Source organism: Salmo salar, chromosome ssa15, assembly GCF_905237065.1.
Source record: "Salmo salar chromosome ssa15, Ssal_v3.1, whole genome shotgun sequence".
NCBI classification, from domain to species: Eukaryota; Metazoa; Chordata; class Actinopteri; order Salmoniformes; family Salmonidae; genus Salmo; species Salmo salar.
In genome coordinates this window covers 35,408,723-35,436,036 of record NC_059456.1, presented here as the reverse complement: position 1 = coordinate 35,436,036, position 27,314 = coordinate 35,408,723, and the positions used below count along the sequence as shown (strand labels likewise).

General features: G+C 47.2%; 1 protein-coding gene across 1 annotated transcript in view; it reads right to left on the bottom strand.

Annotated features, from left to right (window-relative positions):
* Positions 1 to 27,314, bottom strand: part of LOC106571315 (DNA polymerase zeta catalytic subunit) — a 99,061-nt gene that overhangs the window by 59,794 nt on the left and 11,953 nt on the right. The window contains exons 2-3 of the mRNA XM_014144240.2: positions 6,481 to 6,670; positions 6,073 to 6,147 (exon numbers count right to left, since the gene is read on the bottom strand). Of these exons, the coding sequence (XP_013999715.2) occupies positions 6,073 to 6,147; positions 6,481 to 6,670 (265 nt within the window). The remainder of the gene's footprint in view (positions 1 to 6,072; positions 6,148 to 6,480; positions 6,671 to 27,314) is intronic.

The following is a 27,314-nucleotide window of genomic DNA, read 5'->3' as shown; positions in this document are numbered from 1 at the left end:
TGTGGTAAATTCAATTGATTCGACATGATTTGGAAAGGCATACAACTGTCTATAAGGAATTGTCCGTTGAGCTCAGAGACAGGATTGTGTCGAGGCACAGATCTGGGGAAGGACATCAAAACATTTCTGCAACATTGAAGGTCCCCAAGAACATAGTGGCCTCCATCATTCTTAAATGGAAGAAGTGTTGAACAACCAAGACTTTTCCGATGGTCACTCGAAGGAGCTCCAAAGTTCTTCCAGAAGGACAACCATCTCTGCAGCACTCCACCAATCAGGCCTTTATGGTAGAGTGGCCAGATGGAAGACACTCCTCAGTAAAAGGCACATGGCAGCCTGCTTTGAGTTTGTCAAAAGGCACCTAAAGGACTCTGACCATGAGAAACAAGATTCTCTGGTCTGATGAAACCAAGATTGAACTCTTTGGCCTGAGTGCAAAGCGTCATGTATGGAGGAAACCTGACACCATCCCTACGGTGAAGCATTGTGGTGGCAGCATCATTCTGTGGGGATGTTTTTCAGGGACTGGGAGACTAGTCAGGATCACTGGAAAGATGAATGAAGCAAAGTACAGAGGGATCCTTGATGAAAACCTGCTCCAGAGCGCTCAGGACCTCAGACTGGGGCGAAGGTTCACCTTCCAACAGGACAACGACACTAAGCATACAGCCAAGACAAAGCAGGAGTGGCTTCAGGACAAGTCCCTGAATGTCCTTGAGTGGCCCAGCCAGAGCCCGGACTTGAACCCGATTGAACATCTCTGGAGAGACTTGAAAATAGCTGTGCAGATGCGCTCCCCATCCAGCTTGAGAGGATCTGCAAAGAATAGAACTCCCCAAATACAGGTGTGCCAAGATTGTAGCGTCCTACTCAAGAAGACTCGAGGCTGTAATCGCTGCCAAAGTGTGCTTCGACAAAGTACTGAGTAAAGGGTCTGAACACTTACGAAAATGTGATTTCAGCTTTTTAATTTCAATAACTTTGCAAAAACTTACTTGCTTTGTCATTATGGGGTCTTGAGTGTTGATTTTAATGCATTTTTCCCTCTATTTTGTGCCTCTACAGTACAGTTTCCATGACCTGTTATTTCCTCTATTTATTCATCTCTTTTGACCTAAACTGCTTGTTTTAATGATGAGTATTAATAATAACCTCTAAAAGTGCATTTAAATGTTTCCCATACAATAAGGGAACCTGCTGTACCTACATTGTGTAGAAAAATGTCAATTTCTAATTACTTTGTCTTTGTTAAGAACAAATTGTCATCCGTTAGGCTTTGATTACATTTCCAATATCCCCGTCAATGTGGAAATTCTGTAAGAGTTATGTGGGGGCCAATTAGATGGTGGTCCGTTCGCATTCGTTCTCCTAATAATAATTCAACTTTTGATACTAGAAAGAATGAGACCAGGAAGTAGTCAAGATGGCTATCTTGATTAAGCCCCCTCCATGTATATCTCACTAGGTCTGGGTTTTTCAGCCTCCATATATCCACTAGTTCTAATGTATCCATGATCTCCTTAAGTGCATGAGGGTGATAGTTTGTTGTGCGATTTCCTTTACGATCCTATGAGGTGTTTAAAACCGTATTATTATCTCCCACCATAATAATAGATAAATGAATTGCTGGTGAGCTCAATAGATGATTATATATACTTTAGAAGAAGTGTGGCTCATCATTATTTGGCCCATATAGATGAATTAGTCAAATCCGTTTTTGTTCCAATAACATATTTAAATGGATTCATCTTCCTTAAGGATCAGTTTGCACAGTCAGATCAAAATTGTTGTTAATTAATATAAATAACCCCTTTTGAGTTTCTTTGCCCATGACAAAAATATATTTCTCCCTCCCAGTCCTTTTTCTACCCAACCTCATCTATATATGTAGAGTGAGTTCCATATAAACAATAGATATTATATTCTTTCTATTTTAGCCAGGTAAAAATGTATCTTTTTTAACGATCTACTAAGCCATTACAATTGTAACTGGCTATATTTAGTTCCCCACTTACCATAATGATAACCAAGTTTCAATTATACTTACCATCAAAAAACACTATGATGATTAAGTGTCCATATAGCTGTACCATAATATGTGCACAGTTAAGAATACCGTAGATGCAATTGTGTAAACCTCCAATTTTCCTAATATTCCACCCACTAAAACCTCCCCCATATCTAGGAGGTCTGTTGCCACTAAGACCATCAAACCATCTCCCTCATGATGCACAAAGGCAAACCCTTGGCCGCCAATTGGCATAGGCAGTCCCATGATAAAATAATTAAATACTGGCACCCTGCACTTACACATTCAAAGCCCCATAGGTCTATTGCATATTGATGAGGGTACTTTTTAAGAGAGAGAACTAACCAAATAACATGGAAAACAGTCAGACAAATAAACTATAATAATAGATAATATTAATAGAAATATTAACAGCACAATATTATAGATTCATGCTCATATTAAGAAAGTCCTAGCAAAGGCTATAAGCATGTCAGCCCAGCCTGCTCAGTTCATTGGATCCAATTGTTTGGGGGAAAAAACAAGAAAACTGAAGAGAAAAATACCTATAAATATCGCAAGAGCAGTTCTTTACGTCCATTACATGCACACTGCCTATCGGCAGAGAAACACATTTCATATAGTCCTTATTATATACTGTTTTATTCCAACGAAAAGGAATAATGAAAAAGGAACATACATTTTTACTGGCTGTCAGAATGTGTCTTAAGCATCACACTACCCATAAAGGGATACATAAGTTGAACTTACAATCGACCCTGACACAGCCATGGCACGACAGCCAAGACGATATGCAGTACTGACAATCCAAATCGAGTAAATCTGTAAAACCAACCCTCTCTCCACTAACAAACATTTATTTTTTATTCCAGGGTCATCACCAAAGCTGTTTTAGGTATATATATGAGGCCTATATCATTAGAATCAAGAATATAAGGGTAGCATAAATAGCTCATGTAAAAATCTTAAATACCCTTATCGCACAGAGAAGTGCTTCCATAAGCCAGTTAAATGTGTCGGCTCTACCGTTAACTTGAATCAGTTTAACCCAGTGTTAACCAGCCAGCCGCACACTAATAGAGACAACAACCCTGTTGACAATACCCAATGCATTTTCCGTTGTGTATTGGAACAATAATAGGTCCTTCACATTTGAGATGAGATGTATTTTTTAAATGTAAAAGAACAATGACACCAATTACTTTAGAATTGTATAGGCTCATTCAAGTAGAGAACCTAGACAGGTTTTAAATTCTGTAATACTTGATCCTAGCCCTACATTAGATTAATTCATATTTATTACGTTTTATCTTCAATTCTATTTGTTCCGATTCACATCCGCCAAAAAGGGTCACACTATATAACAGCTTTTAAGTCATAATAGACCCCCATCTCTACAATTAGGCCATACCATCTAAAAAATAAAGTTTATTATTATTTCTTTCCTTTTTAAATATAAAGCCTTACCCATCTTCGCCTTCCCCTAAATCAAAACATGATTTTAGGTCCATATAGTCCAAAGTTCGGTATTGCCTAAATAAAAAAAAGGATAAGTCTATCTTACCCATTTCGCATTCACAAAAGTCCAACCTTATTTTAAGTCCACATACTCTACGGTTATGTACTGCATAAAAATTAAAAAAAGAGTAAATCATACATACATTTTTTTTTTGAACATAAAAATTGAAAAGAAAAAATTCCATAATTGTAATGCAGCGGCAAATGTGTATCGGAACGACTTCCACAGGAGGTAGCTATCACTCACAGCCATGTTGTAACCTTCAAGTCCTTGAACATTTGGTTGTTTCTGTACAATTTATCGACCACTAGATGAACTTTGTGCTTCTCTGCTCGGAGCCCTTTGAAAGTGGGGTACAGGGAACGTCGTCTCTCCATTATTTCATGGGGAGATTGTTCATTAATAGAGAACGGGGTGTTCTTCAGCTCCCTACCCTGTTGTAGCAAGGCAATCGTCATTTGTAGTAAGTTAGCATAGCTACTATCGGACAGGGCCTTCCCTCCCCTCTGCCACCGAAACGGTGAGCCCTTTGAAAATCAATTGTATCTTGAGATTACGTTCTATAAAAAATCTTGAGTTTTTCCTCTGTTGACTGAGTTTCCATTTCCATTCTCCTTTGTAACAATATTATTCTTCATACTTATGCACTTTAGATCAAGTCATTTGGCTTTCATTGATTGATTATCATACCGTAGCCTCTCCATAGAGTCCACAGTAGTTTTCAATATCTTATTTTCCGCTCGTATATCTTCCATCATTTTATTACTGTAATCAATTCCTGTTTTTAAGGCCTCAACCTTCCCCAGTTGCCCAGGCAATATATCCAGTTTTTTACTGCTCTCTCGTGCTTGTAAGCAATGCTCTATCTTCTGGAGACATAGTTATAAAAACACCCCCCTCCAATGTTAAATTTGGAATTTTTAAATGGCGGTTTCCCTTCAGTTTCGCTCGCCGAGCTCGAGGAAAGGTCTTCCTCTTATTCGCTTCGATGTATCAGATTGTTTTTTGAGCGTATCAAAATGCTGATCAATAAATAGTTCAGGTTCTCTATATTATCCAGAATGTTTGTTTTCGCAGTTATCTGCTAATCCTTAGTTTTAGGATTAATTCACGGGACAAGCTGTGCCTCCTACGCTGACATTTGCCACGTCATCAGCCCCAGCGCCAGTCTTTGTCTGTCCTATATGAATAATAACAACGTAGGTCACAGTGACAGTTCACCCCGAAGTGACTGATCTGAAATAAGACAGGGGCTCCAGACATCCGCTCATAAGCACCCAGTCAGGCTGAGGAGCAGACAGTGTACCAGTTAGTCTCCCTCTCCTCCCCTCTCAGTATCAGTCCCTGTCTCCCTCTCCTCCCCCCTCAGTTCAGTCCCTGTCTCCCTCTCCTCCCCTCTCAGTATCAGTCCCTGTCTCCCTCTCCTCCCCCATCAGTATCAGTCCCTGTCTCCCTCTCTCTCCCCCATCAGTATCAGTCCCTGTCTCCCTCCCCCCTCAGTATCAGTCCCTGTCTCCCTCTCCTCCCCTCCCCTCTCAGTATCAGTCCCTGTCTCCCTCTCCTCCCCTCCCCTCTCAGTATCAGTCCCTGTCTCCCTCTCTCTCCCCTCTCAGTATCAGTCCCTGTCTCCCTCTCCTCCCCTCCCCTCTCAGTATCAGTCCCTGTCTCCCTCTCTCTCCCCTCTCAGTATCAGTCCCTGTCTCCCTCTCCTCCCCCCTCAGTATTAGTCCCTGTCTCCCTCTCCTCCCCCCTCAGTATCAGTCCCTGTCTCCCTCTCCTCCCCCTCAGTATCAGTCCCAGTCTCCCTCTCTCCCCCCTCATTATCAGTCCCTGTCTCCCTCTCCTCCCCTCTCAGTATCAGTCCCTGTCTCCCTCTCCTCCCCTCCCCCCTCAGTATCAGTCCCTGTCTCCCTCTCCTCTCCTCCCCCCTCAGTATCAGTCCCTGTCTCCCTCTCCTCCCCCCTCAGTATCAGTCCCTGTCTCCCTCTCCTCCCCCCTCAGTATCAGTCCCTGTCTCCCTCTCCTCCCCCCTCAGTATCAGTCCCTCTATCCCTCAGCATAAGTCCCCCCCTCTCTCTCGCTGTCCCTCTTACCTCTCAGTATCAGTCCCTCTCTCCTATCTCAGTCCCTCTCCTCATGTCTCTGAACCTGTGGGTTCAGGGGTGCTACTGAACTTTGAACCTCGTTTTTAGGACTCTCTCACACACACACACACACACACACACACACACACACACACACACACACACACACACACACACACACACACACACACACACACACACACACACACACACACACACACACACACACACACACACACACACACAGCGAGTGCTCTGTACTATATAAGCCTAGCAATCAATATCAGCAGAGTCAGCATCATAGTCATGAGCAGTCAGAGAGAGAGAATAGCACTCTTCAACAAGAGAAACACAGGATCAATGTTAAGGCCATTACAGCTCAAAACACAGACCAGTGAGAAGCGCCATCTAAGGCTAAACCAGTAGAACACCCTCCTCACCTTTTGACCATCTGAGGATTGTACAGATAGATCTTCATAAACGTCTTCTCTTTGGCATGGTATCCATAAAAAGGCCTGTGGAGAGAGGGAGACTACGATCAGACAAACCTCTTGGGAAACCATCACCATGCCCGATTATGGACTTGACCTATCATTCACCTTCTAACATCGACGCTGTCAGCCTCTAGACTAAACTCTGGCACTTTCTCAATTAGTCTTTTCTTGATTTCTCATGTCTTCCCTCTTCGCCTCCCACTCAAAACCCATAGGGAGGAGAATGGCTTAGGGGAGGAACATTGGGCCATCTCCTCCAATGTGGAAAAACAAATTGAGAAAGAGCCTCTGCTATGTATTGAGTGACCCTAGTAAAGAACAGTGATGTGTAAAAGAGAGGGAGCGGGTACTTACATGCCGGAGACCAGCGCCACCTTGAAGACGTGCTGCGTGTTAGAGGAGGGGTTTCCCATGGACACGTTGAGGGCCCTGTCGATGCTGAAGGCCACCTGACGCAGGTAGAGCTCCGCCTCCTGCCCGTAGCCATCGTAGGGCACATAGAGGTAGGGGAAGATGCCATGGAGGTGGAGACATGTCTTCTGACCTGAGAGACAGGACAGAAAGAGGACAAGCCTGATTGGGAGGGAGTACTTTAGACAGGAGTTTGTTTTCATGTGAGACCGGAAGCTGTGGTACCAAACTCAGTTGGTTACCTCAACCCATAGTAACAATTGTGAAACTGGCACAGAGTCAAAAGACAAAGCAAATCAGCATTAAACAGTGAGATAAAACGAATTAAAGTAGTAGCCAGACTCTTAAAGTTAATTTACCAAAAAGCAAGCACGCCCACTTTAAACATACATTTACAGCCTGTGATGCAGTCAGTCGAGTGACATGACTGCATTTACTAAGAGACTTAAAACTAGACTTGCACACAATGGAGACGGATTGGCCTCTGCTTAGGGAGGAGGAAATTCACCCAGTCCAGTAAAACAACTCTGACTTACACACTTTCCAACGACGGGAAGACAAATACCTCCAGCCAGCCAGCCTTGCTCAGGCATGCAAAGGAGCATTGATACATGAATGCACGCCACCACACAGCACAAAGCAGACCATTAGCTAAATAACTCAGTGGATAGCAGAGGGGGGGGGGACTCTCTCCATGATTGGGGGGGTGACTGATATGGGATGAGGTCATCCTGAAGCCGTGTAGCGTGTTAAAAGAAAAAGTGTGTGAGACATCACTAAACGGAAGCCAAGCCATCTAGACCTTACTGATTGATGGTCCAGATCAGGTGCAGGCTATTCCAGGCCTAACCTCATCACCAGGTTAGCTTGGGGAGGAAGCCATTGGAGAAGAAGGTCAAAGAACAAGGTGAGGAGATAGACTGCAAGCCACCACTAAACATCAGACCACCATGTTGAGGTGGGTGTGGGCAAACAGCATCAACCAAGACAGAGCAGCTCTCCAACCCTGTAGATAACTGTAGTAAACACAGCAGGTATCAACAAACCCACCAGACTAGACCTAAATAACCCTTCACTTCTAGAGCAGCCCCATCTTACATCCAATCCCTTTCACAACCACAAAGAAACAGACTGCGCACGGCACACAGAGGGCCTCTCTACGGACTGACAGACTGACACGGGGCAGCAGAGGGCCTCTCTAAGGACTGACTGACAGGTAGACTGGTATAGAGCCCTCCGGGGCAGCAGAGGGCCTCTCTAAGGACTGACAGGTAGACTGGTATAGAGCCCTCCGGGGCAGCAGAGGGCCTCTCTAAGGACTGACAGGTAGACTGGTATAGAGCCCTCCGGGGCAGCAGAGGGCCTCTCTAAGGACTGACAGGTAGACTGGTATAGAGCCCTCCGGGGCAGCAGAGGGCCTCTCTAAGGACTGACAGGTAGACTGGTATAGAGCCCTCCGGGGCAGCAGAGGGCCTCTCTAAGGACTGACAGGTAGACTGGTATAGAGCCCTCCAGGGGAGCAGAGGGCCTCTCTAAGGACTGACAGGTAGACTGGTATAGAGCCCTCCGGGGCAGCAGAGGGCCTCTCTAAGGACTGACAGGTAGACTGGTATAGAGCCCTCCAGGGGGAGCAGAGGGCCTCTCTAAGGACTGACAGGTAGACTGGTATAGAGCCCTCCAGGGGGAGCAGAGGGCCTCTCTAAGGACTGACAGGTAGACTGGTATAGAGCCCTCCGGGGGGAGCAGAGGGCCTCTCTAAGGACTGACAGGTAGACTGGTATAGAGCCCTCCAGGGGGAGCAGAGGGCCTCTCTAAGGACTGACAGGTAGACTGGTATAGAGCCCTCCGGGGGGAGCAGAGGGCCTCTCTAAGGACTGACAGGTAGACTGGTATAGAGCCCTCAGGGGCAGCAGAGGGCCTCTCTAAGGACTGACAGGTAGACTGGTATAGAGCCCTCCAGGGGGAGCAGAGGGCCTCTCTAAGGACTGACAGGTAGACTGGTATAGAGCCCTCCAGGGGAGCAGAGGGCCTCTCTAAGGACTGACAGGTAGACTGGTATAGAGCCCTCCAGGGGAGCAGAGGGCCTCTCTAAGGACTGACAGGTAGACTGGTATAGAGCCCTCCGGGGCAGCAGAGGGCCTCTCTAAGGACTGACAGGTAGACTGGTATAGAGCCCTCCAGGGGGAGCAGAGGGCCTCTCTAAGGACTGACAGGTAGACTGGTATAGAGCCCTCCAGGGGAGCAGAGGGCCTCTCTAAGGACTGACAGGTAGACTGGTATAGAGCCCTCCGGGGGAGCAGAGGGCAGACAAAAGGAACTGTAAGGTAGGTACATTTGGGAGCATGTGTGACGAGGAGGAGGTGTGTGTGTGGTGTTTCTGTTTTGTGTGTGTGTGTGTGTGTGTGTGTGTGTGTGTGTGTGTGTGTGTGTGTGTGTGTGTGTGTGTGTGTATGCATGTGTGTGTGGCAAAGAGGAAAATAGATCCACTCCTTTGACTGTGACATTACCCAGAGAGCCACACAAGGCAGCCAGCAGCACAAAGGACACCACCCTGGCAGGCAGAGAGCTCTCTGAGGGATGCATGTGCCTTGCTAGCTAACAGTCGAGACACACACAGACAACGCTGTTTGTGAGGCTGCTACTGCAGTTGCTAGGTAACGTAGGCCAGTGAGCAGCACAAGCCCCTGACAGACAGTGGGAAGATATAAACAAGTGATTCTTTCCACACAGCTGGCCTGTTCTCTCACACACTCTCTCTCTCTCACACACACACAGAGAGAGACAGAGAGAGTAGTGACTGAGGTCTAGGGAGGGAGAGAAAAAGAGAAGGATAAAGAGGTAGGGATAGATTGAGGACATGAGAGGGAGTTGTGAATGACTGAGGTCTAGGCCCTAGGGCTGTTCTCTCTCTTCCTGTCTGAGTAGAATGTAGTCCCCAAACACTCATCAGCTCCTGACCAATCGAGTGAGACTCACTGATTTGTGAATGGGAGGGAGGAACAGACCAGGGACTGTGGCAATACTGCAAGCAGGGCCCGAAAATCACACTCTGTCAAACTACTCCCTCTCTCAATCCATCCCCTATCCCCCTTTCTCCAATCATCCATATCCATATCCCCTATCCCTCCCATCCCCATATCCCTCCCCCCTCTCATCCCCAAATCCCTCCCTCCCTTATTCTCTCTCTCCCACTCTCATTCCCTATCCCTCCCTCTCATTCCCTCTCTCTCTCTCCCTCATTCCCTGTCCCTCCCACTCTCATTCCCTATCTCTCTCTCCCTCATTCCCTATCCCTCCCACTCTCATTCCCTATCCCTCCCACTCTCATTCCCTATCCCTCCCACTCTCATTCCCTATCCCTCCCACTCTCATTCCCTATCCCTCCCTCTCATTCCCTATCCCTCCCACTCTCATTCCCTATCCCTCCCACTCTCATTCCCTATCCCTCCCACTCTCATTCCCTATGCCTCCCTCTCATTCCCTATGCCTCCCTCTCATTCCCTATCCCTCCCACTCTCATTCCCTATCCCTCCCACTCTCATTCCCTATGCCTCCCTCTCATTCCCTATGCCTCCCTCTCATTCCCTATGCCTCCCTCTCATTCCCTAGCTCTCCCTCCCTCCCATTCCCTATCTCTCATATTTCCTATTCATTCCTCCCCCTCTCTCATTCCCTATTCCTCACTCCCTCCCTCTCGATCACAATCTCTCCCTCTCCCTAACTCTCCCTCTCTCTCATTCCCCATCCCTCCCCCTCGCTCTCTCATTCATTCCTCCCTCTCTCATATTTCCTATTCATTCCTCCCCCTCTCTCATTCCCTATCCCTCCCTCTCATTCCCTATTCCTCTCTCTCGTTCCCTATCCCTCTCTCCCTCTCAATCCCTATCCCTCTCATTCCCTATCCCTCCATCTCATTCCCTATTCTTCCCTCCCTCCCTCTCATTCCATATCCCTCCCCCTCTCTCATTCCCCATCCCTATCTCTCTCTCTCATATTTCCTATTCATTCCTCCCCCTCATTCCCTATCCCTCCCTCTCATTCCCATTCCCTATCCCTCTCTCATTCCCCATCCCTATCTCTCTCTCTCTCATATTTCCTATTCATTCCTCCCCCTCTCATTCCCTATCCCTCTCATTCCCTATCCCGCTCTCTCTCATTCATTCCCTATCCCTCTCTCAATCCCCATCTCTCATATTTCCTATGCATTCCTCCCCCTCCCTCTCATTCCCTATCCCTCACTCCCTCTCATTCCCCATCCCTCCCGCTCTCATTCATTCCCTATCCCTCTCTCAATCCCCATCTCTCTCATATTTCCAATGCATTCCTCCCCCTCCTCATTCCCTATCCCTCTCTCAAATTTCCGATTCATTCCTCCCCCTCTCTCATTCCCTATTCCTCACTCCCTCCCTCTCGATCACACTCTCTCTCTCCCATTCCCTCCCTCTCTCATATCCCATCTTTCCCCCTCCATCTCTCTCTCTCTCATTCCCCATCTCTCCCCCTCGCTCTCTCATTCCCCATCTCTCCCCCTCGCTCTCTCATTCCCCATCCCTCCCCCTCTCATTCACCATCCCTCCCTCTCATTCCCCATCCCTCCCTCTCTCATTCCCCATCCCTCCCTCTCTCATTCCCCATCCCTCCCTCTCTCTCATTCATTCACTATCCCTCTCTCAAATGTCCTATTCATTCCTCCCCCTCTCTCATTCCCTATCCCTCCCTCCCCCTATCCCTCCCTCTCATTCCCTATCCCTCTCTCTCATTCCCCATCCCTCTCTCTCATTCCCCATCCCTCCCCTCTCGCTCATTCCCCATCCCTCCCTCTCTCATTCCCCATCCCTCCCTGCACCCTCTCTCATTCCCCATCCCTCCCTGCACCCTCTCTCATTCCCCATCCCTCCCTCTCTCTCTTCCTCTCATTTTCTCTCATTCCCCATCTCTCTCATTCCCCATCCCTCCCCCTCTCTCTTCCTCTCATTTTCTCTCATTCCCCATCCCCATCTCTCTCATTCCCCACCCCCCTCTCTCTCGCTCTCTCTCATATTTCCTATTCATCCCTCCCTCTCTCTCATTCCCTATCCCTCCCACTCTCATTCCCTATCCCTCCCACTCTCATTCCCTATGCCTCCCTCTCATTCCCTATGCCTCCCTCTCATTCCCTATCCCTCCCACTCTCATTCCCTATCCCTCCCACTCTCATTCCCTATGCCTCCCTCTCATTCCCTATGCCTCCCTCTCATTCCCTATGCCTCCCTCTCATTCCCCTAGCTCTCCCTCCCTCCCATTCCCTATCTCTCATATTTCCTATTCATTCCTCCCCCTCTCTCATTCCCTATTCCTCACTCCCTCCCTCTCGATCACAATCTCTCCCTCTCCCTAACTCTCCCTCTCTCTCATTCCCCATCCCTCCCCCTCGCTCTCTCATTCATTCCTCCCTCTCTCATATTTCCTATTCATTCCTCCCCTCTCTCTCATTCCCTATCCCTCCCTCTCATTCCCTATTCCTCTCTCTCGTTCCCTATCCCTCTCTCCCTCTCAATCCCTATCCCTCTCATTCCCTATCCCTCCATCTCATTCCCTATTCTTCCCTCCCTCCCTCTCATTCCATATCCCTCCCCCTCTCTCATTCCCCATCCCTATCTCTCTCTCTCATATTTCCTATTCATTCCTCCCCCTCATTCCCTATCCCTCCCTCTCATTCCCATTCCCTATCCCTCTCTCATTCCCCATCCCTATCTCTCTCTCTCTCATATTTCCTATTCATTCCTCCCCCTCTCATTCCCTATCCCTCTCATTCCCTATCCCGCTCTCTCTCATTCATTCCCTATCCCTCTCTCAATCCCCATCTCTCATATTTCCTATGCATTCCTCCCCCTCCCTCTCATTCCCTATCCCTCACTCCCTCTCATTCCCCATCCCTCCCGCTCTCATTCATTCCCTATCCCTCTCTCAATCCCCATCTCTCTCATATTTCCAATGCATTCCTCCCCCTCTCTCTCATTCCCTATCCCTCTCTCAAATTTCCGATTCATTCCTCCCCCTCTCTCATTCCCTATTCCTCACTCCCTCCCTCTCGATCACACTCTCTCTCTCCCATTCCCTCCCTCTCTCATATCCCATCTTTCCCCCTCCATCTCTCTCTCTCTCATTCCCCATCTCTCCCCCTCGCTCTCTCATTCCCCATCTCTCCCCCTCGCTCTCTCATTCCCCATCCCTCCTCCTCTCATTCACCATCCCTCCCTCTCTCATTCCCCATCCCTCCCTCTCTCATTCCCCATCCCTCCCTCTCTCATTCCCCATCCCTCCCTCTCTCCATTCATTCACTATCCCTCTCTCAAATGTCCTATTCATTCCTCCCCCTCTCTCATTCCCTATCCCTCCCTCCCCTATCCCTCCCTCTCATTCCCTATCCCTCTCTCTCATTCCCCATCCCTCTCTCTCATTCCCCATCCCTCCCTCTCGCTCATTCCCCATCCCTCCCTCTCTCATTCCCCATCCCTCCCTGCACCCTCTCTCATTCCCCCATCCCTCCCTGCACCCTCTCTCATTCCCCATCCCTCCCTCTCTCTCTTCCTCTCATTTTCTCTCATTCCCCATCTCTCTCATTCCCCATCCCTCCCCCTCTCTCTTCCTCTCATTTTCTCTCATTCCCCATCCCCATCTCTCTCATTCCCCACCCCCCCTCTCTCTCGCTCTCTCTCATATTTCCTATTCATCCCTCCCTCTCTCTCATTCCCTATCCCTCCCCCTCATATTCCCTATCCCTCCCTCTCCCATACCCCTCATTCTCTCTCCCCTTCCCCATCCCTCCCCATCTTATCCCTCTCCTCCAGATCTGCATCAGGGTTGAATGACTCAGCATTATGGCAGCAGCTCTAGTGTCAGGACTGTACTGAAGTGGTACAGTCAGAGTGGCATGTTGTTGCCTGCTAGCTGCTATTATGCCCAGACACACAGACCTGTGGATCACTCCAACCAGACAGCTCTTTAAGAGTCACTCTCACTGCAAGGAGCAGACCTAATCCGTATGGAAATTGGCCTGTGTGTGTGTCTGTGTGTGCGTGCGTATAACCAGCAACTCAGACCTTCCATCTTGACGAATACCCATTCATTCCCTGTTCTCTGGACCCGATTGATTGCAGGAAGCCCTGGGTCACACAGAGCAGGAGTGTGGAGCTGTACAGTCGTGGCCAAAATATGAATTTTCACAAAGTCTGAAGCAGCAGTGTCTTTAGATGTTTTTGTCAGATGTTACTATGGAATACTGAAGTATAATTACAAGCATTTCATAAGTGTCAAAGGCTTTTATTGACAATTACATGAAGTTGATGCAGAGTCAATATTTGCAGTGTTGACCCTTCTTTTTCAAGACCTCTGCAATCCACCCTAGCATGCTGTCAATTAACTTCTGGGCCACATCCTGACTGATGGCTGCCCATTCTTGCATAATCAATGCTTGGAGTTTGTCAGAATTTGTGGGTTTTTGTTTGTCCACCCACCTCTTGAGGATTGACCACAAGTTCTCAATGGGATTAAGGTCTGGGAGTTTCCTGGCCATGGACCCAAAATATCGATGTTTTGTTCCCCGAGCAACTTAGTTATCACTTTTGCCTAATGGCAAGGTGCTCCATCATGCTGGAAAAGACATTGTTCATCACCAAACTGTTTCTGGATGGTTGGGAGAAGTTGCTCTCGGAGGATGTGTTGGTACCATTCTTTATTCATGGCTGTGTTCTTAGGCAAAATTGTGAGTGAGCCCACTCCATTGGCTGAGAAGCAACCCCACACATGAATGGTCTCAGGATGCTTTACTGTTGGCATGACACAGGACTGATGGTAGTGCTCACCTTGTCTTCTCCGGACAAGCTATTTTCCAGATGCCCCAAACAATTGGAAAGGGGATTCATCAGAGACAATGACTTTACCTCAGTCCTCAGCAGTTCAATCCCTGTAACTTTTGCAGAATATCAGTCTGTCCCTGATGTTTTTCCTGGAGAGAAGTGGCTTCTTTGCTGCCCTTCTTGATGCCAGGCCATCCTCCAAAAGTCTTCACCTCACTGTGCGTGCAGATGCACTCACACCTGCCTGCTGCCATTCCTGAGCAAGCTCTGTACTGGTGGTGCCCCGATCCCACAGCTGAATCATCTTTTCTTGGGCACCCTAAAGCCTTCTTCACAACAATTGAACCGCACTCAGTGTAGTTCTTGATGATCCGATAAAAGGTTGATTTGGGTGCAATCTTACTGGCAGCAATATCCTTGCCTGTGAAGCCATTTTTGTGCAAAGCAATGATGACGGCACGTTTCCTTGCAGGTAACCATGCTTGACATAGGAAGAACAATGATTCCAAGCACCACCCTCCTTTTGAAGCTTCCAGTCTGTTATTCAAACTCAATCAGCATGACAGAGTGATCTCCAGCCTTGTCCTCGTCAACACTCACACCTGTGTTAACCTGTTGGGGATAGGCGGCAGTATTTGCACGGCCGGATAAAAAACGTACCCGATTTAATCTGGTTACTACTTCTGCCCAGTAACTAGAATATGCATATAATTATTGGCTTTGGATAGAAAACACCCTAAAGTTTCTAAAACTGTTTGAATGGTGTCTGTGAGTATAACAGAACTCATATGGCAGGCAAAAACCTGAGAAGATTCCTTACAGGAAGTGGCCTGTCTGACCATTCCTTGAGCTTCTTGACTCTGTTTATTGAAGACTGAGGAACTTTGCTGTAACGTGACACTTCCTACGGCTCCCATAGGCTCTCAGAAGGCGGGAAAAAGCTGAATGATGTAATTCCAGCCCCAGGCTGAAACACATTAGCGCTTTTGGCAAGTGCTCTATCAGAGGACAATGGGCTTAGGCGCGTGCACGAATCGACCCCATGTTTTTATTTTCGTTCGTCTCTGAAACTAAACAGAGATTCCCGGTCGGAATATTATCGTTTTTTTACGAGAAAAATGTCCTAAAAATTTATTTTAAACAGCGGGTGACATGCTTCGAAGTACGGTAATGGAATATTTAGATTTTTTTTGTCACGAAACGCGTCGGGCGCGTCACCCTTCTTTACCCTTTCGGATAGTGTCTTGAACGCACGAACAAAACGCCGCTATTTGGATATAACTATGGATTATTTTGAACCAAACCAACATTTGTTATTGAAGTAGAAGTCCTGGGAGTGCATTCTGACGAAGAACAGCAAAGGTAATAACATTTTTCTTATAGTAAATCTGACTTTGGTGAGGGCTAAACTTGTTGGGTGTCTAAATAGCTAGCCCTGTGATGCCGGGCTATCTACTTAGAATATTGCAAAATGTGCTTTCACCGAAAAGCTATTTTAAAATCGGACATAGCGAGTGCATAGAGGAGTTCTGTATCTATAATTCTTCAAAAAATTGTTATGTTTTTTGTGAACGTTGATCATGAGTAATTTAGTAAATTCACCGGAAGTTTGCGGGGGTATGCTAGTTCTGAACGTCACATGCTAATGTAAAAAGCTGGTTTTTGATATAAATAAGAACTTGATTGAACAAAACATGCATGTATTGTATAACATAATGTCCTAGGTGTGTCATCTGATGAAGATCATCAAAGGTTAGTGCTGCATTTAGCTGTGGTTTGGGTTTATGTGACATTATATGCTAGCTTGAAAAATGGGTGTCTGATTATTTCTGGCTGGGTACTCTGCTGACATAATCTAATGTTTTGCTTTCATGTTGTAACGCCTTTTTGAAATCGGACAGTGTGGTTAGATTAACGAGAGTCTTGTCTTTAAAATGGTGTAAAATAGTCATATGTTTGAGAAATTGAAGTAATAGCATTTCTAAGGTATTTGAATAACGCGCCACAGGATTCCACTGGCTGTTACGTAGGTGGGACGATTTCGTCCCGCCGACCCTAGAGAGGTTAACGAGAGAATCACTGACATGATGTCAGCTGGTCCTTTTGTGGCAGGGCTGAAATGCAGTGGAAATGTTTTTTGGGGATTCAGTTCTCTTGCGTGGCAAAGAGGGTCTTTGCAATTAATTGCAATTCATCTGATCACTCTTCATTACATTCTGCAAATTGCCATCATACAAACTGAGGCAGCAGACTTTGTGCAAGTTAATATTTGTGTCATTCTCAAAACTTTTGGCCACGACTGTACAGAACCCCCCCTCTCACAGATGAACGTAGCTGGGGAGAGAGTGAGGTGTCCAGGGGGAGAGAGTGAGGGGTCCAGGGGGAGAGAGCGAGGGAAGTTAGTAGGAGTTATGTAGGGGGAAAACATCCCCTCTGCTATTGCCTCTGGGCCAGCATGCACTAGACTTAACCGGAGTAGTCAATATGGACAACGCAGGGGAAGGGAGTCAGGACTGGGATTACGGACCAAAGGTCAACTGGGTCTTGCAGTAAGAGAATAAGGCCAACATTTTCTAAAGATTTGAGACTGGGAGAACAGAACTGAGCACAGTGGAGGGGAGGCTCATTAACACAGCCTGAACCCATGTTGAGGACATGATAGATGCCTGGTCATGAACCCAATCCCTAACTCTGTAGGGAGGATAGGTTAATGAACCCTAACACTGTAGGGAGGATAGGAGTGGGGACGAGAGGTTAACCTGTTAGGGCTAGGGGGCAGCATTGACACGGCTGGATAAAAAACATACCCGATTTAATCTGGTTACCACTCCTACTCAGTAACTAGAATATGCATATACTTATTACATATGGATAGAAAACACCCTAAATTTTCTAAAACTGTTTGAATGGTGTCTGTGAGTATAACAGAACTCAAATGGCAGGTCAAAACCTGAGAGATTCCTTTACAGGAAGTGGCCTGTCTGACCATTTCTGGAACTTCTTTGCCATCTCTATCATTTACTAAGGATCTCTGCTCTAACGTGACACTTCCCACGTCGTCCATAGGCTCTCATAGCCCGGGAAAAAGAGAATGTCGTCATTCCAGCCCCAGGCTGAAACACATTATCGCCTTTCTCAAGTGGCCCATCAAGAGACACTAGGCTTATGCGCGTGACCCCGACCGCCCCCGCCTTTGGGATTTTTTCCTCTGTTTGCCGAAAAGGAGATTCCCTGTCGGAATATTATCGCTTTTCTACGAGAAAAATGACGTAAAAATTGATTTTAAACAGCGGTTGACATGCTTCGACGTACGGCAATTGAATACTTTGAATTTTATTGTCAGGAATTGCGCCAAGCGCGCGACACTTCTTTACTATTTCGGATAGTGTCTGGAACGCATCGAACAAAACGCCGCTATTCGGATATAACGATGGATTATTTTGGACCAAACCAACATTTGTTATTGAAGTAGAAGTCCTGGGAGTGCATTCTGACGAAGACAACAAAAGGTAATGACATTTTTTATAATAGTAAATATGATTATGGTGAGTGCTAAACTTGCCGGGTGTCTAAATAGCTAGCCCGTGATGCCTGGGCTATATACTTAGAATATTGCAAAATGTGCTTTCACCAAAAAGCTATTTTAAAATCGGACATATCGAGTGCATAGAGGAGGTCTGTATCTATAATTCTTAAAATAATTGTTATGCTTTTTGTGAACGTTTATCGTGAGTAATTTAGTAAAATGTTAGCGAATTCCCCGTAAGTTTGCGGGGGTATGCTAGTTCTGAACGTCACATGCTAATGTAAAAAGCTGGTTTTTGATATAAATATGAACTTGATTGAACAAAACATGCATGTATTGTATAACATAATGTCCTAGGGTTGTCATCTGATGAAGATCATCAAAGGTGAGTGCTGCATTTAGCTGTCTTCTGGGTTTTTGGTGACATTATATGCTGGCTTGAAAAATGGGTGTCTGATTATTTCTGGCTTGGTACTCTGCTGACATAATCTAATGTTTTGCTTTCGTTGTAAAGCCTTTTTGAAATCGGACAGTGTGGTTAGATTAACGAGAGTCTTATCTTTAAATGGCTGTAAAATAGTCATATGTTTGAGAAATTGAAGTAATAGGATTTTGAAGATTTTGAAAATCGCGCCACAGGCTGGCAGTGGATGTTACGTAGGTGGGACGAATTCGTCCCGCCGGTCCCATAGAGGTTAATGAACCCTAACACTGTAGGGAGGATAGGAGTGGGGACGAGAGGTTAACCTGTAATGGCTAGGGGGCAGTATTTTCACGGCTGGATAAAAAACATACCCGATTTAATCTGGTTACCACTCCTACCCAGTAACTAGAATATGCATATACTTATTACATATGGATAGAAAACACTCCAAAGTTTCTAAAACTGTTTGAATGGTGTCTGTGAGTATAACAGAACTCATTTGGCAGGCAAAAACCTGACAAGGTTTCAGGCAGGAAGTGGCCTGTCTGACAAGGTGTCGTTCTTCTTGTCTCTGTTTATTGAAGAGTGAGGATCTTAGCTGTCCCGTGACACTTCCTAAGGCTGCCATAGGGTCTCAGAAGGCGGTAAAAAGCTGAATCGTGGCTTTGCAGGCTCTGGCTGAAACAAAGTAGCGCGTTTGGGTAGTGGCTGGTTACAGTACTGTGAGACTCAGGCTCGTGCCCGCATCGACCGAAAGCTTTGTTTACTTTCCTCAGTTTAGCTAAAAGGAGATTCCTGGTCGGAATATTATCGCTTTTTTACGAGAAAAATGGCATAAAAATGGATTTTAAACAGCGGTTGACATGCTTCGAAGTACAGTAATGGAATATTTAGATTTTTTTTGTCACGAATTGCGCCATGCGCACGACCCTGATTTACCATTTCAGATAGTGTCTGGGACGCTACGAACAAAACGCCGCTATTCGGATATAACGATGGATTATTTTGGACCAAACCAACATTTGTTATTGAAGTAGCAGTCCTGGGAGTGCATTCTGACGAAGACAACAAAAGGTAATGAAACTTTTATAATAGTAAAGCTGATATTGGTGAGTGCTAAACTTGCCGGGTGTCTAAATAGCTAGCCCATGATGCCTGGGCTATGTACTTAGAATATTGCAAAATGTGCTTTCACCAAAAGCTATTTTAAAATCGGACATATCGAGTGCATAGAGGAGGTCTGTATCTATAATTCTTAAAATAATTGTTATGCTTTTTGTGAACGTTTATCGTGAGTAATTTAGTAAAATGTTAGCGAATTCCCCGGAAGTTTGCGGGGGGTATGCTAGTTCTGAACGTCACATGCTAATGTAAAAAGCTGGTTTTTGATATAAATATGAACTTGATTGAACAAAACATGCATGTATTGTATAACATAATGTCCTAGGGTTGTCATCTGATGAAGATCATCAAAGGTTAGTGTTGCATTTAGCTGTCTTCTAGGTTTTTGTGACATTATATGCTAGCTTGAAAAATGGGTGTCTGATTATTTCTGGCTTGGTACTCTGCTGACATAATCTAATGTTTTGCTTTCGTTGTAAAGCCTTTTTGAAATCGGACAGTGTGGTTAGATAAAGGAGAGTCTTATCTTTAAAATGCTGTGAAATAGTCATATGTTTTAAAAATTGAAGTTTTTGTATTTTAGAGGAGTTTGTATTTCGCGCCACGCCCATCATTGGATAATGGAGCAGGTGTTCCGCTAGCGGAACGTCTAGATGTAAGAGGTTAATGAACCCTAACACTGTAGGGAGGATAGGAGTGGGGACGAGAGGTTAATGAACCCTAACACTGTAGGGAGGATAGGAGTGGGGACGAGAGGTTAATGAACCCTAACACTGTAGGGAGGATAGGAGTGGGGACGAGAGGTTAATGAACCCTAACACTGTAGGGAGGATAGGAGTGGGGACGAGAGGTTAATGAACCCTAACACTGTAGGGAGGATAGGAGTGGGGACGAGAGGTTAATGAACCCTAACACTGTAGGGAGGATAGGAGTGGGGACGAGAGGTTAATGAACCCTAACACTGTAGGGAGGATAGGAGTGGGGAGAGAGGTTAATGAACCCTAACACTGTAGGGAGTATAGGAGTGTGACGAGAGGTTAATGAACCCTAACACTGTAGGGAGTATAGGAGTGTGACGAGAGGTTAATGAACCCTAACACTGTAGGGAGGATAGGAGTGGGGAGAGAGGTTAATGAACCCTAACACTGTAGGGAGTATAGGAGTGTGACGAGAGGTTAATGAACCCTAACACTGTAGGGAGGATAGGAGTGGGGACGAGAGGTTAATGAACCCTAACACTGTAGGGAGTATAGGAGTGTGACGAGAGGTTAATGAACCCTAACACTGTAGGGAGTATAGGAGTGTGACGAGAGGTTAATGAACCCTAACACTGTAGGGAGTATAGGAGTGTGACGAGAGGTTAATGAACCCTAACACTGTAGGGAGTATAGGAGTGTGACGAGAGGTTAATGAACCCTAACACTGTAGGGAGTATAGGAGTGTGACGAGAGGTTAATGAACCCTAACACTGTAGGGAGTATAGGAGTGTGACGAGAGGTTAATGAACCCTAACACTGGTACTACAACACCTGTAAAGAGCCTCCAGCATGGTCTGTCTGAATGCCATGGCACTGGGGGCAGGGCAGGGCACCTTACACAGAATGAACTGGGGGGGGGTCCTCATACAAAGCGAAGCAATCAACACACAGGGGTGAGGTGATGCACACATACACAGCTGACACACACAGAGGGATTAGACAGTCTCTTACACACAGAGCAGTGAGCAGGCTGGCACAGAGCCAAACAGATGAGACCTAGAGTGGGCCCGGAGGAGGGAAAAAAGGGCGAGCGAGAGAAGGGGGGGGGATGGCAGAGCACCTGGCATCATAAAATCTATCCCCTAACCGTTATGATGCTTCATAGTCACAGCTACGTCCCTGCCAGAGCACCTGCAGAAGAGAGAGCACCACAGCCCAACCCATCAGTGGCCTGAACGACTGACTGAACAGCCTGGCTTATCCAGACATCTGTCCGTAGCCCGGTACGCTATGACAGAAGGGATGGATGGCAGGAACAAACTAATAGTGTGCAGCTGCTGCACAAAGAGGCCGAGACGATCAATAAAACCTGCTTGCTTAGCCATATCTGCACCACCATTTACCTTCCTTCCCCTTCCTTCTAATGAATTGAATTGTGGACGGGTGCATCGTACTTCCTCGTGTAGACGCATGGCCATTCTAAACAGAGACATTCTCCTCAGACATTTACTCTCTCTACAGCACACTTCTCAGGATTACAATACTAACATGGCCATGAGGGAGAATCTCAATGTGCTGTACCTGCCTCTAGTCAACATCATGCACATCTACATCATGCATATCTACATGATGTAGATGTGCTGCCCATCTCACGTGATGGTTCAGTTCTGTGGGTTTACTTCAAAGACGCCAGAGAGGAAACAGAGAGACACAACGAGGAGGGAGAAAAACAGAGAGAGAGATCGAGGAGGGAGAAACAGAGAGAGAGACCGAGGAGGGAGAAAGAGAGAGAGAGACCGAGGAGGGAGAAAGAGAGAGAGAGACCGAGGAGGGAGAAAGAGAGAGAGAGACCGAGGAGGGAGAAAGAGAGAGAGAGACCGAGGAGGGAGAAACAGAGAGAGAGACCGAGGAGGGAGAAAGAGAGAGAGACCGAGGAGGGAGAAAAACAGAGAGACCGAGGAGGGAGAAAAACAGAGAGACCGAGGAGGGAGAAAAACAGAGAGACCGAGGAGGGAGAAAAACAGAGAGACCGAGGAGGGAGAAAAACAGAGAGACCGAGGAGGGAGAAAAACAGAGAGACCGAGGAGGGAGAAAAACAGAGAGACCGAGGAGGGAGAAAAACAGAGAGACCGAGGAGGGAGAAAAACAGAGAGACCGAGGAGGGAGAAAAACAGAGAGACCGAGGAGGGAGAAAAACAGAGAGACCGAGGAGGGAGAAAAACAGAGAGAGAGAGACCGAGGAGGGAGGAAACAGAGAGAGAGAGACCGAGGAGGGAGGAAACAGAGAGAGAGAGACCGAGGAGGGAGGAAACAGAGAGAGAGACCGAGGAGGGAGGAAACAGAGAGAGAGACCGAGGAGGGAGGAAACAGAGAGAGAGACCGAGGAGGGAGGAAACAGAGAGAGAGACCGAGGAGGGAGGAAACAGAGAGAGAGACTGAGGAGGGAGGAAACAGACTGCAGTGAAGGGAGGAGAGGAAAAGAGGGAAAAGCAGAGTGACTCCTTCAGAGAGAAAATGAAAGTGTAATTTAAAATCACATTTCTAATGGATTTAGTCAAGTCACCTGCTCCCTAAATGAAAGAGTGATCAGCCTAAACAAAGTGGGGGAAAGATAATGTATGCCCCTGCTTTATAAACTACTTAAGCAGCATGTCTTCTAGCAGACCCTACTTAATGCTAGTCCTGGGTGAGACTATTGAAATGCTGCCAGTAGAGCATTTCTGAAGTGGTGTTGTTTGGGGGCATGACCACCCTGTAGAGGGAGTAAACAGTGAGTCTGCCATGCTGTGGAGAGACTTTGATTGCACTGTGTGTGTGTGTGTGTGTGTGTGTGTGTGTGTGTGTGTGTGTGTGTGTGTGTTCTCAGGGAGAAGAGGCACAGACGTCAAGGCGGGGTGCTACTATTTTTGGCCTTGACTGGCTGCATGGAGTCTGTTGAGCTGTGCAGAGCAGGACAGAGCCTGCAGAGCAGACAGACAGACAGACAGAGGCTGCAGAGACAGACAGACAGAGGCTGCAGAGACAGACAGACAGAGACAGACAGAGCCGAGCAGACAGAGACCGCAGAGCAGACAGACCGCAGAGCAGACAGACAAAGGGACCGCAGAGCCTCCCTCTGCCACCAGTCTTCCCCATACCCTCTACTCCTCACACCACCTCCATCACACACACACACACACACACACACACACACACACTCTCTAAAACTGAAATTTGGCCATAGCGATAATACACCCACATCCCTTCAATCACCCATCCTTCAAAGTGCATATGCAAGTGGGTTATTTTCTGTTGCTAGAACACAAAACAAAGGCATGAGAGGAGGCCTGTTTCTTTATGGGCACCAGAGGAGAGCTCTCTCTCGCTTTCTCTCTCATTCCATATTCCCTTTGGCAGAGTAGTACGCCGCTGCAGCTGCCTGGTCTGCTCTCTCCCCTGTTCTGTTTTCCACTGTTGGCCACGTCTCAAGATCTGACTCAGACGAACACAGAAACATCTCCAGTCCTGTCTGAAATTACAATGGTAGAACCAGCATGTCCAGGAAAGACTTCACTCTAACCACTAAGTTCTGTAATTCCTTCCTTCCTGAACAGCTCCTCTACTGTGGATTAACCAGGCTTATTTCACCGCTGACTGTATCCACATCTGATTCTGAACACAAGTGTCTTCAGCCGTGTGTCTCCAGGCCTCCAATATAAAGTATCACGAGAGGCTGATTGCAAGGAAATGCTTTCATTGTGTCCTAGCTAGGAGCCAGAGGCCTTCCTGGCTGAGGTGACTACGCTGGTGGAGATTGTGGTGGTTCCCAGGGCCAATCCTGGAGCAGACAACAGTCTACCCAGTGACTGTGCTGAGGTCTTAGCTGGGCGGCCCCTCCCCATTCTCCACAGCCAAGGCCTGTCCTGGCAGAACGCCTGACTCGAGCACAGACTGGAGCAAACAAGCCAGAATCTGAAACGTGAAATCACCAGGGTTCTCCCCAAAGAATGTAAAATGGTCGCTGCGCCACCTTGTAACATTTTTATTTAAAAAAAAAACGTTAAAAGAAATGTATCATACTAGGTGACTTTTTGTTCTACATTGCAGGAAATGGCATTTACAGGTGTTCAACCCCCCATATAACTGTCATTCCTATGTACTGTACTCCCAGACAGTCCTTACAATACAGTCCTGAGGTAAACAGACAACACCCCAAAACTCATTATACTCTGCAAGGGGCTTCCTAAGACTAACCCAGACAGCCCTAACCGACAGTCCTGACTGAAGCATAACCCAGACAGCCCTAACCGACAGTCCTGACTGAAGCATAACCCAGACAGCCCTAACCGACAGTCCTGACTGAAGCATAACCCAGACAGCCCTAACCGACAGTCCTGACTGAAGCATAACCCAGACAGCCCTAACCGACAGTCCTGACTGAAGCATAACCCAGACAGCCCTAACCTACAGTCCTGACTGAAGCATAACCCAGACAGCCCTAACCTACAGTCCTGACTGAAGCATAACCCAGACAGCCCTAACCACAGTCCTCCTAGGACAAAGAGACTGAAGTATAAAACGCCTAGAAAGTATTTGTGAAGCTCCAGACTGGACCAAGCAGTCTCCTGCTGGGTTCACTAAAGAAATCCCTGGCACTTCAGTGTGTTGAGGCACAAACAGAGCAGATTGTCCTGCCAACCAGTGCCAGATATTTGAGCAGGAGACTCAACAGATGGTCTGGCAGCCACATAACCTCACACCAACCCACAGCACAAAAAAACAGCAGAATACAAAAGCATCGTTGTTTTTTCATATGCGTTTTTTCTTTGTCTTTCTGAATGACGACTAAGCACTACGTCACATGAACACATCCTTCTCCAGGGGGGCTCATGGGTATAGGCCTATGTTGTGAGAATCCATCCCAGCTGAAGGTGTAATGTGGGCGGCTGGGCAGGCAGCAGGGGCCCCCCTCTGCGCACATCCATCTCCGGTGTGGGATATGAGTGGAGATGACAGGCCCCAGTTCATTCATCCAGTGACGATGTGTGGCGGCACTAACGATTCCGGGACGGCTGATTAACGGCATGGACGGGCCTCCATTCCCTCTGGAGTGTCACAGCAGGGGCACACACACACACACACACACACACACACACACACACACACACACAACCCCCTGGGGGGACAGAATAAGGACGAGCAGTCAAAAGATGTCACACAGCAGGAAGGGAATACTAGGACTGGGAAGAAGCAGGGTCCTAGGTCCATAGGCTGGAACACTATTACTGTAGCAACAGGCCTGTATGGCTGCTTATTTATCCAGGGTCATCACTGCACAGTGTCTAGGTGTGTGTGTGTGAGAGAGAGAGGAGCGTGTTTGAGTAACGTGTGTGCATCTGCCAGACCTGCACGATTAGTGCGACGGCAGCCTGTCGATCGATGCCTTGCCAGCTCTAGCTGTGCTCACACCAACACACAAACATGCTACATCAATCAAAGTCTGCATGTCCAACCACCTCAACAAGCAACAGTGAGACTAGGCTCTGGTTTCAATGAGACTCTTGTCATATAGGAACTACGTCACTGTCTTTCACTACTTTATCCGCTTGACTAAAATGCTAACTAGTAGCTAGCAAGATGGAGCTCAGAGGTTCTTGCGTTTCGCAAGTGGCAAGTTTGCATCAACTACCTTCACTAAAACCACTGCAACGGTTTTGTCTGTAAAGTTGAAATCGCAACATTCTGGCATGTCTGCCTCATGATTTGTTGGGAGAGTTGTCTGAAGAGGACCCACCCCAAATTGTGTTTTATTGAAGTTGCCAAAAGAGTCCATCATTGAAACCAGACCCTAGTCACCGTTACGGGTTGGGTTTTCCACACTAACGTTCCATGGAGAGTGTTGCAATGTGGCAGAGCAAGCAGTGGCTGTGCGATGGTTCGATGGGTAGAGGAAAAGAGACAGACAATGACAGAGGGGATCCAGTCCAGCCCGCTACCACTGCAGTGGGTGACCCCCACAGTGACACACATGCCAGTCCACAGAACCCCAGTCCTCCTAGGACAAAGAGACTGAACCAGGCTATTGTTTGTGGTTTGGCCGTGCTGTTATTGTGTGGTCCAGTCCTCTCACCTACAGTATGTTTATATGGGGCCCAGGCACTAATACCACAGTGCCCCTTAGAGCCCTCCTCCCTGCCTCTTGTTACAGTAGAGGGAGTATAATCAGCAGGCTGAAGCCGAAGAACCCGACCGACCAGGGCCGCTTTCTTCCCACGTAGTCCAGACACAAAGCCACGTCTGTTTGACCAGAGACCCGAGCAGTCCACTTAACAATGAGGAGCATCAGAGCAGACCAGAGCAGCCGATCCTGAGGCCAGGACACAATCCACTGGAGACATGACGACAACTAGAGGAAGTCTCTACATAGCAGGGGAGGAGAACAGGCAGGTCGTGGTGGAAGGGGGAAGGAGGACGACCGAGCAGAAGGAGGTAGAGGGTAAAGGAGGAGTTGGTGAAGAAGGAGAGGAAGAAGGGGCTTTAACTCAATAAGAGCATAATAGAAGCAGGGCCCCTAAGCACAGAGCTCTACCACATCACTGAATGGTCACACACCCCACACAGACCTGGGACCTCTTAGGGCCTTGAATAATAAACCCTTAATCCAGTGAAGTGCATTGTGCTACTATGCCAACACCGAGCCAGACGTCAGACATAAAAGGACCTGCCCAGTCAGGTCCCAGGCACTAATTTCACTCTGAGTCTTCACTAATGTTTGCCGCTGTGTTGGAGCTCAGGTATGTGATTGGCTCAGGGTGATGAGGGAGGGGTATCAGGGTGAGAGGGGAATGACAGGGTCAGAGAGGGCAGAGGCCAGGGAGGGCAGCTTCTGTCCCACACACACATCACTGAACAAGTCACATTTTGGCTGGGGTCATGTCCCCTCTGACACAGGACCCAGGAAGGAACACAGTGTAACATGACACCTGCAGGGTCAGGTCCCCTCTGACACAGGAAGGAACACAGTGTGACACGACACCTGCAGGGTCAGCTCACCTCTGACACAGAAAAAAGGGATGAGAGAAAGGAGGAGAGTGCTCTGGGTAAAGGTGAGAAACAAAAAGTGAATTGAGAGAAATTGGATCTGCAGGAAGTGTAGGTAGAGGAGAAGAAAGGAACAGAAGAGTGAGCGT